We start from the raw sequence: 16,859 nt of genomic DNA on the forward strand, positions 1-16,859 counted from the left end.
ATATAACATTAATAACTAACATTGATAAAGATACATTTCCCCATCATTTCAGCAATTATTGTTTCACAAATTGGATTTAAGCCCGGTTCGAATTTCGACTTCTATCCCTGTTTTCGCTGGGAATGTTGAGCAATTACAGATTTCTCACCACAAAAATCCATTCATGTGGGACAATCATTCAGTTAAATGAGAACCAACAATCAAATACAATGCCGACATTTCCTTTCCACAAAATCTTTTCTGTATCTTTTTGAATGAATTGTTGATGATAACGTATTAATAACTCTAACATTTGGTTTAACATTTGAATTATTTGACAGTGAGGTGGATGGTATAACTTACTACGGCAAAGTGCGAGACAAATGTGAAGGCGAAGATGAGAATACATTTGACGCTTCTGGTGGTCTATCAAGTGGAAGAATTACTGCACTGTAAGTATAATATGTATATCTTTGTTCACCTTGTGTACACATTCAATCTATAAATTGAAGGTTTCAGACACATCTTTCGATCAAGATGTGATACGGTTAAGAGCTGTTTGATTCCTTGTTGATATTATTTTGTACAACGTAAACCAAAAACAATATGCAAATGAGTCATATGAGACATGATTTTAAAAGTATGTCTCTTTCGACTAGGTAGTGTTAATTTGACTAATATAGTTTTAGAGTGTAACTATATGGAATTTTGGCAGACGTAGTTTCTGTTAAGCAATACTTTTCTGTGGTAAGCAAGTCTTTATGCTTGCAGAAGGACCACAAATTCGTTATTACATTAGCGTATAGCGACTTTACATTACTCACAATGCATTTAAGATCCTTCTGTCTCAGACTGTTTGTAAATTATTATAACAATTATAACAAAACACAGTTTTTGAATGAATCAATATAAGCCGCACTTATCAATCCGTGGACCATGGCCCAATTAATAAAACCAACCCACTTATTATTTTTAAATATTTTTCAACAAAGCAAATAATACAAACTGAATACTCATTTACCCTTATGTTTTTATAACGATGCGTTTCCATTGGTTCTAGGCGTTGAGTTACTCTTCTTTTGTATTAGTTTAGCTTAATATGTTGAATGGGACATGCTGGTGGATAAACAAACATCTTCTTTTTTCACATGACAGGAAGACATTGTTTTCTTCATTATATGCAAATAAATAACAAAATATACTTCAAATATCCCTGATGCAAACTGAACAAATATACAGTGTTAAAAAAATAATGAATAGGGTAGATGGCCTTAGCTTTCGATCCAATCCGGACCTTCTTCAGAGGCATAAAACAAGTACAAACAAATACATATCCATTTATAGAAAAAGAGAGGGGGAAAGGGATTAAGGAAAGGATCCAGAAAGAAGCGGGAAAATAACAGCCAATCAAAGTTTCTATTTCAGAAACAATATTGGTGGCTATGAACCAATAGGAGTGAAGTGGCGAGGACAAAGAATGTTTAGAATGAAAGGAAGGGTTACTGAACCATAAAAGTGGTAAATGTATTGTTCGACAACAATGCAGGGAGACATGAAAGGGTAGGATTAGAGAGCAAGTTGCATCATGATGCAACTAACAATGGTCAATTAATAAGAATAGCAAGATCAAAGGTATGATGATTTTAAAAATAGGTATGAGGGACCTGTGGAAAAAAGGGGGGGGGGGGTTACTTACATCAGATAGTTACAGTGATGAATTTATAAAAACAACTTTAAACTAGGTTAATTTATACTTTATGTACAGAATATATACAACATATAAGTTCTTAGGCAGAAGTGAAGTCGAGGGTAATGAGAAGTTATCTAACACCAGTGTTTATGTTAAGTCCAAAGGGTTTGACTGTCTTGAGTTGGTGAATCCAGTGTGATTCTCTGTTCTTGCGGTGTGTGTCATCACCATTGCAAGCTTCAATCACCAGAAGTTCAACATCACTGACACTATGATTGGGGCTATTGAAGTGGATAGAGACTGGGTACGGTTTCTTAGTCTTTATGGAAGAGACATGATTCACAAAGCGAAGACTAAGTTTGCTCTTAGTCTCTCCCACATATGGTAGCCCACATCTCTTACATGATATGACATAGACTACATTAGACGTGCTGCATTCAGAGTCGGTCTTGATGTTGTATGAAGAGCCAGTGGTATGACTCTTCACCTTACATGAGGGCTTAATGTGCAGACACGTTTTGCATTTGGAACGGGTACATTTGTGACAGCCCAGTATATCTGTCGGGGGTCGTGTTTGGACTGTACCTGGGGGAAGTTTGGCCCTGACGAGTATGTCACCAAGGTTCTTAGGGCGGCGGAATGCAACCATGGGAACCTCAGTGATTGCTGAGTGTAACCTGCTGGAGGAGTGAAGTATAGGCATGTTATTATTGAGAATTGAGGGAAGTTTGGGTAATTTGGGGTGGAAGGTGGTGACCAAAGCAACTCTATTGGTAGGAGTTTTTTTTTTCAGTGTTAAAAAAATATATATATTTACATAAACCGACAGATCTCTATAAAATTATTTAGAAAAATATTTTGTTATAGAAGAAGTCACTAATAATCCCATGACTGGACTAGATGATGAATTCAATATATATATGTAACAACATATATTTTAAAAACAATATAAAACACTATTTATAAAAGTACTGATGGGGCAAATGTTGTACACACGGCGGCACTTTAAAAGTGGGTTGTGAGAAGATAAATTATACCGTTGTTCATGGTTCACTTTACTGATTAATTTTGGACCCATATAATTTCAAGATACAATTTCAAACAACGCCATTCATCAATATTGTGCGTGGAAGATGCCCAACCAACAGCAATGTGCATTACCACAATTTTGTCTGGAACTTGTTATCACTGCATTTGAGCATCACCGAGTTTTCTGACTTTACACAATATTTATTTAGAGTTTTGTGTTAAAGACACTGGACACTATTGTTAATTGCTAAAAACCAGTCTTCTCACTTGGTGTATCTCAACATATGCATAAAATAACAAACCTCAATTGGTCGTCGAAATTGCGAGATAATAGTGGTACACCCTTGTCACACGAAGTTGTGTGTTTTCAGATGCTTGATTTCGAGACCTCAAAATCTAATACCGAGGTCTTGAAATCAATTTTGTGGAAAATTACTTCATTCTCGAAAACTATGTCACTTCAGAGGGAGCTGTTTCTCTTATGGTTTTATACTATCAACCTCTCCCCATTACTCGTTTTAAGCTAATAATTCTTCTGAGTAGGGTATAGTGTCCACTGCCTTAAAATGATGCGTTACGTGTTAAACATGTCAGTATTTACTTTTTGCACTTTACTTGTTGCAGTTATCAAGATACTCAAACTTGAAAAAACATCTATTTTGCTCAGTGACGCATTTGGGAAAGTTCTTGTTTTCACTTGTCAATGAATTTCCTTACAAACACATTGTGTGAATCTGAATGAAGCTTTGTGAACAAAGAATCCAATGATGTAAGTGCACAATTACCAGAGAGGTTCAACCGTATCAAATTCGGCATACAACTCAGTGTCTCTGCAATGTACTCGGCGTCTTCAGTTATCAGTGAACACCAACTTAAGTCAAGATTCTGAAGTTGTTCCATGTGTTTCAAATAAACCCAAAGTTCTCTTGTATTAAAAAGAAGACCATTGATAGAAAGATCCAATTCAACAAGCGAGCATATATCAAAAATATGCTTAACATCTCGGCTTCTCAATGAGCATTTGCTCAAGTGAAGCTTCTTTAAGTGTTGTAATTGCGCCAAATGACCAGCCCACTCTTCTGCGCAACCACCCAAGGCATCATTCTCTGAAAGGTTCAGTTCAACAACTACACTCAACGACGTAGCGAGTGCTTCAATGTCTCTACTTAAAACATTACAACCTCGTAAGTCTACATGCTGGAGTTTCATCAGATCTGTTATATATTTTGACCAAACTATTGCAGAACCACTGAGTCCTTCATTCATACCAAGTGCCAATTCAACAATATCATCTTTGTTACTTATTGCTTTCAAAACATCAACCAGTATGATTTTAGACAGGCAGCACTTTCTGAGGTCCAGCCGCACACCACCAGTACTTAACCTCGTTATGACAAGAAAACTTGGAATTCCCTGAACATCCAAGAAGCATTGAATATGTCTCCGCAATGAACCAATCAGAGAAATGAGACAAGTGAAATCACCAAGGTCCATGTTACACTTTGTCAGCTCTAATTCCTCAATACATGTCGATGGAGGTATCTCCAAGCACCAACTATTTGTGTTTCCACCCAAGGAATGGTTACCCGACAATTTCAGACACAACAGAGAAGGCATACCACTTGCTAATATACTACTGACATCGCCAGCTTCAATTGAACAGCAACGGAAATTCATTTTTTCCACGCGTTTCAATTCCTTCAAACACAGAGACCATAGTTCTGCAGATCCACCCAGCTTTGCATTTCCAGTCAAATTTAGCTCAGCAAGTACGGGTGTTTTTATTTGACCCAGTGCATTAGCAACATTTTGAAAACTTGTACCTGTTATAGAGCAGCTTTCTAATGTCAGGCTACTAAGGCAAGTCAGGTTCTCCAAACCATAGCAGAATAGCAATACAGACTCTTCAGAGGCAAACGCATCTGGATTTCCTGACAAATCTAGTTCAACTATGGTAGACATTTCCTTCTGAGAAACAGCAATGTGCTGTATATCATTACCGGTCAAAGAACACGATTTCAAGACCAGCTTCCGAACACGTTGTAAACTAGAAAACCACAACTGTATGGAATCCCGTAAACCTTTGTTCCATGACAAGTCAAGTTCAACCAAGTGCGATTTGCCAAGTGACTTTGCAATAGGTTTCATAGTGTTGGAAGTTAAGGAGCATCCAGTTAAGTGTAAAACCGTAATACTTGTCATTTTGTCAATGCACCGTGCAAGTTGAGGACTGAAATTGAACAAGTTACACGTAATCATCTTCAATGTTTGCACTTTGTCGAGGTAAATATTATCCTCTACCTTTTTCTGGTCAGCAATTTGTTGCAGAAAGTGCAGGAATGCTTTGATGCAATCGTTGTTCCAGCAGCTAATGGTAACGCTGTCGGAAATAACGGAATTGATAAAACCAACTGGTGGCAACTCATCTGATTGACATTCAAAATAACATTGGAGACCCAACCTGTGATCTTGGCAATCTTGCAACATCTGCAGAACTGCAATCATACATTCAGCATTGACACAACAAAATCGAAACAGATACTCAAAACTCATGGGATTGTCTTTTGTTAGACTTTTGACCTTCTGTAGAGTTTGTTTGAATTTGTCATGGTTAGCAACCAAGCTCTGGATGTACAAAGCAGCACAATACTCATGTATTGTTCCATGTATGAACTCTATGCTAGTCTGGACATCGGCAGCCGTAACAGTTTCTTTACTCGTAAAGACACCTGCCTGCATGGCTTCTTCAAGTAGACCTGGATTGCTCTCAAAATCTTTTTCTTGAAATGAAGCCATTATCTTCGGATCAAGAAGACCACGTAAAGCAATTTCTCCAATTTTAGTCAAAACGTCAGATGATAAATTTGTAGACGCTGCTTTCTTTGACTTACGTTTAAATACATTATTCATTGCTGTCTTGTATAAACTTGCCACTGTGTCAGGGAGTTCATTTTTTTCTCCCCACAACAAACACATTAACAGCAGAAACATTGGTCGCTTTGCCATATCATAAAGGACATCTTGGGATTTAATTCTCGACAGCAACTGGTCAGCTTTATCATCATCATGTACCTTTGGGAAATATCCCTTTACGTACTTGTCAATATCCTGGGAGGCAAACCCTAAAACATCAATGCGAGTATATGGCCTTTGAATCAGAGACTCATGGACCAGGTCCTTCATGTGTGAGGGACGGGTTGTTATGAGAACATAACATTCTCTGCCTATCTTTCGGTTCAGAAGTTGTAGGATAGAACCAGGGTTTTCATCATAGATGTTAGATGTCATAAGCTCATTAAAGCCATCCAAAAGAACCAACACCTTTTGTGGTTCCTTTCGAATAAATGCCACTAGATCAGATGGATTTACATCCGTGTCATGATCTAAGAGCTGGACAAAAATTGCTTCAACAAGCTGCGATGTTTCGTCCAATGAATGCAATGTGAGAAGGAAAACAACTTTATATTTGGATAGTGTTTCGTCTCCTGTTGCCCAATCATATGCTATTTTACACAAAAGGGTAGACTTGCCCAATCCAGCTGTTCCAGCTACAATGATCCGTTTAGGACCGAGCTCGCACGTTGTGAGGAAAGTATACCCGCTTGACTGTGATTTGCCATGTGTCCATTGGAGATTTGTATAAATTTCCTCCATATCTCGCTTATGGTCTTCACGTCGGGGCACTGTCTCAATATATCTACCTGTGGTCATGTACCTTGTTTTTAGTTGACGTTCACACATATCAGAAGCCTTGCTACACCTATCAGCAGCACTGCTACCTTCATTGTTGGTCTGCATGTCGGGTGCAAGTATCTCATTCATATACAACTCCCCTGTTTCAATTTCAATAAGAATCAAATCAATCAATCAACATTTATTTCAATACAAACACAATATATACAAATACAAGCAATAGGATGTTACAAGACTGAAAACTGTATGGAGGCATGGCCCATTAAAGCAAAGCTTGTAGGCTCAGATGCCTTAACAAAACAATGAACAGTAATAAAAAGATCATTAAAACTATAAAACAATGCGTATTAACAACATAAACATCAAAACGAGACGGATAAACAAAACACAAAAACAAACACCCCAACAAGACAAATAACCCCCCCAAAAAACCAACAACAAACAAACAAACAAACAAACAAACAAACAAAGAACAAATCATTGCGTGGATACATTGATTTAAAACTTAAGGGACTTTCGATTGAGAAAACACCCTAACAATAAAGATATTTTGTACCGGTATTTATTTATGATTATGAAAATATCTTGTCTGACGGGTGATTGTTTTCAATAGTAATTATTCCTTTTTTCTCAATAAGAATTATCATAACTTACCACTTTTTGTTCCCGAGTTTCCGAAAGATTCCAACTCGTTGCTTTCATAGCAGGGCTGTCTTGTGTCTGTAATTAGTCATAAGGAGACACAACTGACATTTATAAAAAGGAACAACATTTCAGCGAACTTTGTTTAAAATGTACAGTTAACATATGCTATGTATACATATTTCAACAATCAAAGAAAGACACAACTAAAAACAAAAGTTTCATTTTTTATAAGGTCCCATGCATTGGACATCGTCTTAAGTTTAAATTATGAAATGAGAAAATAGAATTATGTCAGAACACTAAATTACATAAAAAAGTGAAATAAAATCCAAAGTTTGCTTAAAGTAAGTAAGGAGGTGTACATCCATTTGAGGTTTAAATACAAACCTTTAGGAGTGAAACCTGCAGCCCTCAAAAAAGACCATTTAGTGTCATAGACATATGAACATGCCACCAGTCCAAAAGATGTGCAGCGATTGATTTGTTTAATTGTGAAACAATGTGTATGTTGTCACTTTCTGCGCCAAGTTTTTTGGGACAAATTGCTCTTGGTGTTGGCTTTTGTTGGAAACCTTCAATATAAGGTGAACATGTACAACCCGCAACCTTTGCACAAGGAAAAAACACAAACCAACCGACAATTTGCTCCACACGCAGGCAGTGGACACTATTGGTAATTACTCAAAAAAATCATTATCATAAAAAAACTTACTTGATAACAAGTAATGGGGAGATGTTGATAGTATAAAACATTGTGAGAAGTAGCTCCCTCTGAAGTAACGTACATGTAGTTTCCGAGAAAGAAGTAATTTTCTACGAATTTGATTTCGAGACGTCAAATATAAGGTCTCGAAATCAAGCATCCGAAAGCACACAACTTCGTGTGACAAGGGTGTTTTTTTCTTTCATTATTATCTCGCAACTTCAACAACCAATTGAAGCCTGGTCTTTGACAATTACCAATAGTGTCCATGTCTTTAAGAAACACATGTACAGTATGTACATAATTCAGCAAAGGTGTACAAGGCAGAGTTGAATGCCCTGCCACAAAGCTAAAATTTGTAACAGTTTGCAACATTGTCAAGATTGTTTAAAACACCCTAAATATTTACCCACAAATAAGGATCTGAAATATTCAGTCACATTAACATTTTCCATGTAAAAATTGCCATGATATTTAAAAACACTTGATCAACTAAACTGCTCACAAAAAGTAAGGAAACTTTTTTCAATCCAGTATATTTGTTATTATTTAATACTCTCTGTGTATATGGTATATATCAATGCAAAGCTGAACTGTTCCTCTTTAAAATGATATCACATTTGCAATGATTACATGTTGCTGAACTTGGCTACATGCATAACAATGAGGCAAAGTCACAAATCTAATGTGCCAAAAATACTGTTGTCTGTGAATGGTCAATAGGTAATGCTCATTAATCAAACCGATCAAGCTTTTCAGAACCATTAATGGTTTACACAATGATTTGCACCAGTGAGCTCATCGGACACAATAATTTACCCTCATCTCATGAAAAACACCTTGTTTGATGGGTATTTGCAAGACGATATTCTACAGCCGAATGCAGTCCCAAACTTGCAGACTTTGGACCAAATGCCATCTTTCAAGATGACACCGCTCGCCCCCATCGAGCCCGACTGGTGACTGACTACTTGAAAAATGTTGGGGTGCACTGGATGGATTGGCCCGCTAACAGTCCAGACCTGAATCCCATGGAACATCTGTGGGACCAGCTTGGCCTCGCTGTCCGTGCCAGAACCACCAACACATCAACTGTGGCTGACCTAACCAGGTTCCTTAATGAAGAATGGAACGCCATCCCTCATCATCAGCGCATCACAAGACTTGTGTGCAGCATGAGAAGAAGTTGCCAGGCTGTCATCAACACCTTCGGATCATCCACTCGTTACTGAACTTTTTGTATCAATAAAGTGTATATTAAGATCAGTAAGTTGTCTTGCTCTATACCAAACTTCTTGTCTCAATAAAGTGGATTAAGAATTACTGTAAAGTTGTCTTGCTTGTTTGAATTACAGTGTCAATTTGATTGTTCATACAGTAACACAAAATTGCTAATTTTGGCACATTTGATTTGTGACTTTGTCTCATTCTCATTAACGTGGTCAAGTCCAGCAACATGTAATCATTGCAATTGTGGTATCATTTTAAAGAGGAACAGTTCAGCTTTGCAATGATATATACCATATACAAAGAGAGTATTTAATATTACAAATATACTGGATTGAAAAAAGTTTTCTTACTTTTTGTTAGCAGTTTATAAACATTTTAGTCAGACAATTGTTTTCAGAACTTGTTTAATTCCTTAAAGAATTACCTGTTGGTCTAGTGAGATTAATTGTAGCTCCTGGACTATTGTTTATAGAAACAATAACATTATTCCTGCCTGCAACTTTTGCTGCAATCTGCTGAACACCTATAGAACACAAATAACATGTGCTGATGTTAAACAAGGTGTCCATGATGGAATGGAATACAATCCTAATCTTTTGACAGAACAAATTTATTTCATCCTTAAAGGGACACATTGCCTTTGGGACGCTAGGTGGCAGCAGACTTACCAGGTAAATGTTCATTGATAATGTAGTTCTGAGCAAGCGCATGCCATAACCAAGAACAATATATTTTTACCTGGTAATAAGTCTGCTGCCACCAAGCTTCCCAAAAGTCACCCATTATTTGTGTATTCTGGGTTTCAAAACAAATAAAGAATAAGTGTATTATACTGAACCTTGTATTGGCATTATTGATGATGGATTCCTTTGTGGTAACAACTCCACTTCACTCCCTGCTGTAGAATAGACTGCAAGTTCTTCAAGAGATAAAGGCTGACTGCTTGAAGTCATCGTCTTTGATTCCTTTTGTTCCTCATTGCTTTTCACTGCAGCAGAGGTTCCCAGGGTTTGTCCTGAATCATGACGTATTGCAGCTCCATCATTCAGTGCGCTCTGATCAACATCGTTAGTTTGAGGCTTTTTAGAGCTCTCTGTCTTTACACTTTTATGTTTCTTAGGAATAGCGCCTGTTGCATAATCAGGTAATTGCACAGGTTCAATGTTTCCACAAGCACAGGCACTCGCTGTTCTTGGTTCATCTTGTTGTGGTGTCTCACAGGCACTCGCTGTTCTTGGTTCATCTTGTTGTGGTGTCTCACAGGCACTCGCTGTTCTTGGTTCATCTTGTTGTGGTGTCTCACTGCATCTTGTGTTATCAACATCTTGCAATTGTCCTTCAGACATGCACCCATCAGCAGATAAAGAATATTTGGGTATATGAACATCTTGTCTCCCATCATCACAGGCTTTCTCTATGAAAGTCCTTTCTTTTTGGTTAGTCTTTTTGCGATGTTTTCCTTTCCTTCGTTGCTTTTTGGTTTTCTCCACTGGCGCTGGCATGACTGCAGAGGAAATACTGAGATGTTGCACAGAGTCATCAAGCTCATTCATAGCGCTCCTGTTTGGGGTTCATAATGATACACGGTTACTTGACAATTATGAGTGTTTTGTGCAGTGGTTTTATTTATTGTTTTATTCGATATCCAACTTCGGATAACCGCCATTGGCAGGTATCATTTTAAGGAAAAATAACAAAAACTTCATTTCTCTTGGCAAGTTAGACTTGATGTTGTTAATTGTTAATTGGATTCCTCCAGTATCCAGTTTAATTCTTTGTTTGTCTGTTGGCACATGGAGATAAAAGAGTAACTATAAATATAAATATGAATAGTAAACTTGCGGTATAAAACCATGAGTAAAATCTCTTTTGAAGGAGTGGTGGCTCTGAAAAGAGTTGGTTTGGTCTTGACCTTTGGAACAGTATACTCTGCTTGTCACTAGAGTTTTTTACACATGGTTGTACCTGCAAGTCTACTATTTAAATAATTTATACATGTAGTTAGTCTTATTCTCCACACCATGCAAAGCTTCAAACATCAGTTGACAATAAAAGTGTTTAAATTTAATATCACTGTTCAGTTAAGGAGAAGGGACGAGAAAGTGTAGATTCATGAATAGAATGTATGAGCCGAAGGTGAGTACATTTTTGTCAGGAATCTACTTTTTAGAGTATATTCTATGACTTAAATTCTTTCCCCATGTGCACTGAGAGCCATTATTTATTGATATGAAATGGTTTCCTTTAGGCTTTATTTATTGTTTTACCATGACTAAAATAGTATGATGAGCAGACCGTTTGCCCTATGTTCACGGCATACATGTAATGTATTCATTGTTGACTTTTGTTTGGTTTGAATGAGTTTATATTTTACATCCGTTTGAATATATTTTGAATCGGTTAACCAAAACACACAGGAGTGAATGTCAATGTAACAGTACCCTGTCAACATTCATGGATATTGTATTACACAGACAGCATAGAGCAGCACCATCGGATAACCCCATTGTCAGGAAAACTTACCGAGTGCATGTTGTTCCCATGTTAAGAGCAACTGTTATCTCAAGTAATGTCTGCTGTGTAGCCCTTCCTGTAATTGATTGTGTTTTCGGTTTATTGGTTCAGATAAATTGACAAAATCAAACACAACATAGTTTTGTAACTACCTCTCTGCGCCATTGACCTTCTCTATAGCAATTACAATGTACAAGAGGGCCTACATGTAACATAGGTTAGGTGTGAATAATTTCCATACCATCACTGTCACGTGACCTTGTTAACCAATGAAAGCTCAATACATGCCTGGGGATTCCCCCTGATGTGCAACAATTTGACAATGCAAAAACATAAACAGAACAGTATTGATTGTTATTCTTGAGGGCTTAATGACAATAAAAAAATATATATTGTTGGGAAATAATTAAAGGATAAACCAATTCTTTGAGTTAAATGATGACTGACTCGCTAATTCCAGGAAAATAAAGCCAAAATGCCTCAAAAAGTAATTTCTTAAAAAAAATATATATATGTATTTGTACCGTCCTTTCCAAACTTTAATAAAAGCTATGCAGATAAACTATTCGCTGGATCATACTTTTGTAATACTTTTTGTGTTCCAACTCTAAACACTTTTAGGTACTGCATCAATCTAGCCTTTTCTAAATCGTCACATAATTTAAAGTTAAAGACTTTAAAGACATTGGACACTATTGGTAATTGTCAAAGACCAGTCTTCTCACTTGGTGTAGTTGTGAGATAATAATGAAAGAAAAAACACCCTTGTTGGACAATTAATTGATGTGCTTTCAGATGCCTAAAAAAAGCTTCAGGCTTGAAGTTGTGCCATATTTGGGTGAGTTACCTCTACGTTACCAAGTAAGTTTTTATGCTAACAATTTTGAGTAGTTTCCTATAAGTGTCCAGTGCCTTTAACTGATGTTATTTCCTTGTGCAGGGATCCAACCAGGAACACATTTATGGTGTCTATAAATGTAGCCCCTGATGATAGAGTTGGTGTGGTGGTGAATTACCAGGAGCTACTGGAAAGAAGTCAAGGATGGTACACCCAGAAAATAAGCATCAACCCACAACAAGTAAGTCTTGTTTACTCTGTTAGCTCTACCGTAACAGCTCGCTGAAGGCCTGTATATGCTTCGTTTTTAATAAGGGCAGGGGCACCATTTTCTCCTTGGTAAAAGGGCACCATATGATGTGGAAATTGTTAATTTCTACTGGATCATTTTAAGGGAACCAAGGCATGTTCTCCTTGGTATAAAAGGGCACTCTATGATGAGGAAGTTGTACATTTCTGGTGGAGCATTTTAAGGGCACCAAGGCATTCACCAGGGGCCATGGAGGCAATTGCCTTCTTTGCCTAAGTGTGAAGTATCGGGCATGTAACTGCTAGCTCTACTGTTTTAAATCTATGACAGAATCTACCAAATCATATGTGTGCATTTATTGCTTGGTTCTTTTTTTTTATCAATCAGAATATGATCATACACTCATATAAAAATGACCAACTTTAATCATCTCATGTTAAGGTTGTGCGAGAATTCACCATCAATGCATACATAACTGAGCCTCAAGGAATCAGCAAAGTAGAAGCTGGGATAATAAAAATCACTGGAGATGGATCCGGAGGGGGTTCATTTAGTAGCAGCAGTGGGAGAGATAGCCTTACAAGCTCCTACATCTCATTGGAAGATTACATCAGTAAGACTGGCAACTCAAGAGCTACCATGGAATTCTCACCAAGTAAAAGGGAACAACAGAGTCTAGGAAGCCAAGCATCTGGGATTAACGGAGATTTTATCTTGAAGTATGATGTAAAGCATGATCTAAATGTTGGTGATGTACAGGTAAATAAAGAAGTTTATTCTGCAATCTGTTTATTGAGTTCTTAGTAATTTATGACAAACTGCGCCTTTCATTATCAGTCTGAGATACTGGTATTTGACCATATAATCGTGGCTTGGACAGCTTTGTAGAGCCGCAGTCCCAAGCTACTGGAACGGGAGAACACACAAGCGAGTGGCGAAGCCACGAGGGTCTTTTCCAACTTGTTTTGCAGTTTTGAAAAGTGCATAATTTTGCTGACCCACTGACCCCCGTCGCTTCTGATTGGTTTGGGGTAGCAAAAGTGGAGATTTAAAGAAACATAAATGTTTCCGCATAAATGAAACCGCAAACCAGTAGGAAAAGGCCCTCGTGGCTTTGCCACCCGCATGCTTGGTCTCCCGTTCCAGTCGTTTGGGACCACCGCTCTACGAATCTGTCCAAGCCACAAAGGCCTTGCATGACAAAACCCTATATAGACATTGGACCACTACAAAGTTATTTAAAATAACCTGGGAAGCTGAACCAGAATGTCTTTTGATAGGCCCCCCCCCCTGAACAAAATGAACAAAGATATTGACAAAATAGGGAGACCACCAATGTTAGGCTAAGTAACTCAGTTGGTAGAGCACCTGCACATTCATTTGGAAGTCACAGGTTCAAATCTCGGTGAAGTAAATTTGTCTTTGTTAAACCAGAAATTATTCAAAATTTACACAGAAAGTTTCCCTTGTGGTTTATTACTTGATATTTGAAATAAAAAGTCGCACCCCTTGAATGTTATCCATGGCTGCCGCTTCTTAGGTTGTCCCATCAACTTGGGTGTGATCCCTGGCTACACGGCAGCTTCTAGTTGATTGGCTGCTGACTAGCATTCCCAAACAAAGACATCGCCAAACTGGGAAGACCGCTAACTTTCTGGCTAGATAGCTCTCTTGGTAGAGTGCCAGCACTTGATCTGGAGGTCGCTGTTCCAGTCTCGTTCTGTCAAGAACAACAAAAATTCCACCCAAAGAAGTTTTTTTTTTTTCTGTGAACAAATTGTTTCTGGTTTTATCCTTACACCTATGACCACTTCAAACCCAGAACCTTTTTAGTACTTCTTTCCGAGTCTGAATGTCTCTCATCACGAGGCACACTTGATGTTCTAGTGGTTAACTAATACTTCAGTTCTTGAAAGATATAAAGTGCTAATTACACATCGGTGTAAGGTTAAAACCAAAAGTTTATTCTTACCAAAATATAAAAACTTAACTATTACATTTAACAACATCAAGGATAAATGTCATATTGAATGTTATATCAACAAATATTGAAATATTTGCATAATAACAGCAATTTGATTGTTTTTTTCTTAATCTCTCTTTTCTTTTAAAAGACTTTCGGAGACATCTTTGTTCATCATTTCTCTCCCAGTGGTCTGAGTCCAATTCGTAAAACAGTTGCTTTTGTAATTGATGTCAGTGGATCTATGTTTGGTCAAAAGTTGCGACAAACCAAGGAAGCCTTGGCTACCATCATGGACCAAATGAGACCCAATGATCGCTTCAATATCATTCCATTCTCTGATGAGGTAAAGTTTTAAATGGATTCAATAATAACAATAATAATTCAAAAGTATAGAGCAATCAGAGCCGACTCCAACCTTTCTTCCAATAGTTTGTATCCCAGTGCAATAAGGTTACTTAATTTGTTTTCGGGGTTTGCAGTTTTTTACTATTGTCTCTCTGCATATTGTGCGCATATTGTTTATCTATTTGTTATTTTATGCCTGTGTGCCATCTCATTTAGAGATCGATTACATGGTGTTATTGCAAACCCTTCATAGGGTGAACATTTATTGAGTATATTGATAGGGAGGTATGAACTCATAGATCAAGGATGGTACATACACCAGTGGCATGTCTTCGTTCTCGAACACTTTCTCGAACTCACCGCAGCATCTGAGTTATGAAAACATATTTCTCAAAGTTATCATATAGTTACGGCAAACCTTTCTAAATGGATGCAATGATGTTGTGCATGTTAAACTTTTATAAATGTTTGTGTATCAATTTGTTTATAATTTTTTTATGCAAGTTCGCCCGAAACAAATATAAAAGCCACTTTTGGCAAGGGGCTACAGGGTGAAAAAAAAATACTCTTTCAAGTTTATGTATGCTTTATCTTGCATTGGCGACTAGTGACTAATGCAAATAAAATTAAAATATTATCTGATTGTATATTACATGCGTTGATTTGTAGTTAATGTTGACAATTTAAATACTGAAAGAAATAGGAAGAAACTATAAAAAAAACTTGTTGGCTCTGAGAAGAACTGCTTTGGTCTTGACATTTCGAACAGTATACTCTGCTCGTCTTCAGAAGAAGTATACTGTTCGAAACGTTGAGACCAAACCAGCTCTTTTCAGAGCCAACACTCCTACAAAAGAGATTTACACATGGATGTACCTGCAAGTATACTATTTGTTTATAGTTTCTTCCTATTTCTCCACACCAGGCAAAGCTTCAAACAATACTTACAGAAAAAATTAACATGGGAAAATATTGATAGTCATCGCAAAGATGTGTTGTCTATAAAGCGTATGTTTTATTGTTACAGGTTTACTTCTGGAGAGAAGATGAAATGGTTGAAGCTTTATCTCCAAACATCAACAAGGCTAAAAGATATATCAACCAATTAGAATCAAAGGCTGGTAAGACATCAATTATTATATGTGGCATATAACTTCAAAATGGTTTAACAATTCAAAATTGTCAAGTATTGAAGTCAATAACTGAAGAAGAAGAATTACACAAACAATATCCCTATGCATCCTCCATTCCAATCTAAAATTAGATGAATGGCTTTGAATTTCATCTTTGAAAGGGCAAGGCCATTTTCATTTTGCAAAGGGCACTTCCATTGGAAAACAAAATTCGGGCCTGGTATGCTTCGTTTTTGAAAGGGCATGGGCACCCAGGCATTTTCTTCTTGGTAAAGGGCATCGAGGCAATGACCACGGGGCATGGAGGCATTCCCCTTTGTTGCCTCCGTGAAGTATCATGCCTGCAAATTGTAACCAATAAAAACTCTTCCAACCATTTAGGTACAAACTTAAACGATGCCATGATGGAAGGATTAGATCAGTTACGTTTAGCTGGTGCCATGGACCCAATCTCAGCTAGCAACCCAGGAATCTGCATTCTCTTTGTCATGACTGACGGAGTACCATCTAAAGGTGTTACAAACCCTCGTACCATTGAACGGAACATCCAAGACAGTAACCAGGGAAAGTGTTCTGTTGTGACCTTGGGCTTCGGAGCTGATGTCGATTTCAACTTTCTTGCTCGGATAGCTCTGGAAAACTCTGGAGTTGCCCGTAAGATCTTTGAGCATGATGAAGCTTCGACACAACTTATAGGTGAGAGCTTTATTTATAAATTATTCAGTTTTGGCCATAGGTATTACCGTTTTCATTGCTTCCGTGAAGTTTTAGTCAATCAGCAATAGATAATAGGGAAATGTAGCACATGGTGCCTGTGATAACTCCTGAGAGTGTTTATAACACT

The 16,859-nt window shown here is 37.4% G+C and overlaps 2 protein-coding genes across 4 annotated transcripts in view; one reads left to right on the forward strand and one right to left on the reverse strand.

Annotated features, from left to right (window-relative positions):
• The window catches only part of LOC117306366, a 56,810-nt gene that overhangs the window by 12,621 nt on the left and 27,330 nt on the right, over window positions 1-16,859 (forward strand). For both annotated transcript variants that reach the window (XM_033790969.1, XM_033790970.1), the window contains 6 exons: window positions 321-431; window positions 12,424-12,562; window positions 13,013-13,330; window positions 14,686-14,880; window positions 15,910-16,003; window positions 16,397-16,711. In XM_033790969.1, the coding sequence (XP_033646860.1) occupies window positions 321-431; window positions 12,424-12,562; window positions 13,013-13,330; window positions 14,686-14,880; window positions 15,910-16,003; window positions 16,397-16,711 (1,172 nt within the window). The remainder of the gene's footprint in view (window positions 1-320; window positions 432-12,423; window positions 12,563-13,012; window positions 13,331-14,685; window positions 14,881-15,909; window positions 16,004-16,396; window positions 16,712-16,859) is intronic.
• LOC117306367 lies at window positions 3,205-14,147 on the reverse strand. Of its 2 annotated transcripts, XM_033790972.1 has the most exons (6): window positions 14,078-14,147; window positions 11,493-11,559; window positions 9,808-10,529; window positions 9,394-9,492; window positions 7,046-7,111; window positions 3,205-6,531 (listed from the first exon to the last, which is right to left on the reverse strand). In XM_033790972.1, exons 2-6 carry the CDS (start codon window positions 11,510-11,512, stop codon window positions 3,392-3,394), a joined length of 4,047 nt encoding a protein of 1,348 aa, XP_033646863.1. In that variant the 5' UTR covers window positions 11,513-11,559; window positions 14,078-14,147; the 3' UTR covers window positions 3,205-3,391. The 2 variants fall into 2 exon arrangements, with proteins under 2 accessions (XP_033646863.1, XP_033646862.1); XM_033790971.1 differs by lacking the exon at window positions 14,078-14,147 and having other exon boundaries at window positions 11,493-11,647.

Source organism: Asterias rubens, unplaced genomic scaffold (assembly GCF_902459465.1).
Source record: "Asterias rubens unplaced genomic scaffold, eAstRub1.3, whole genome shotgun sequence".
NCBI lineage: Eukaryota > Metazoa > Echinodermata > Asteroidea > Forcipulatida > Asteriidae > Asterias > Asterias rubens.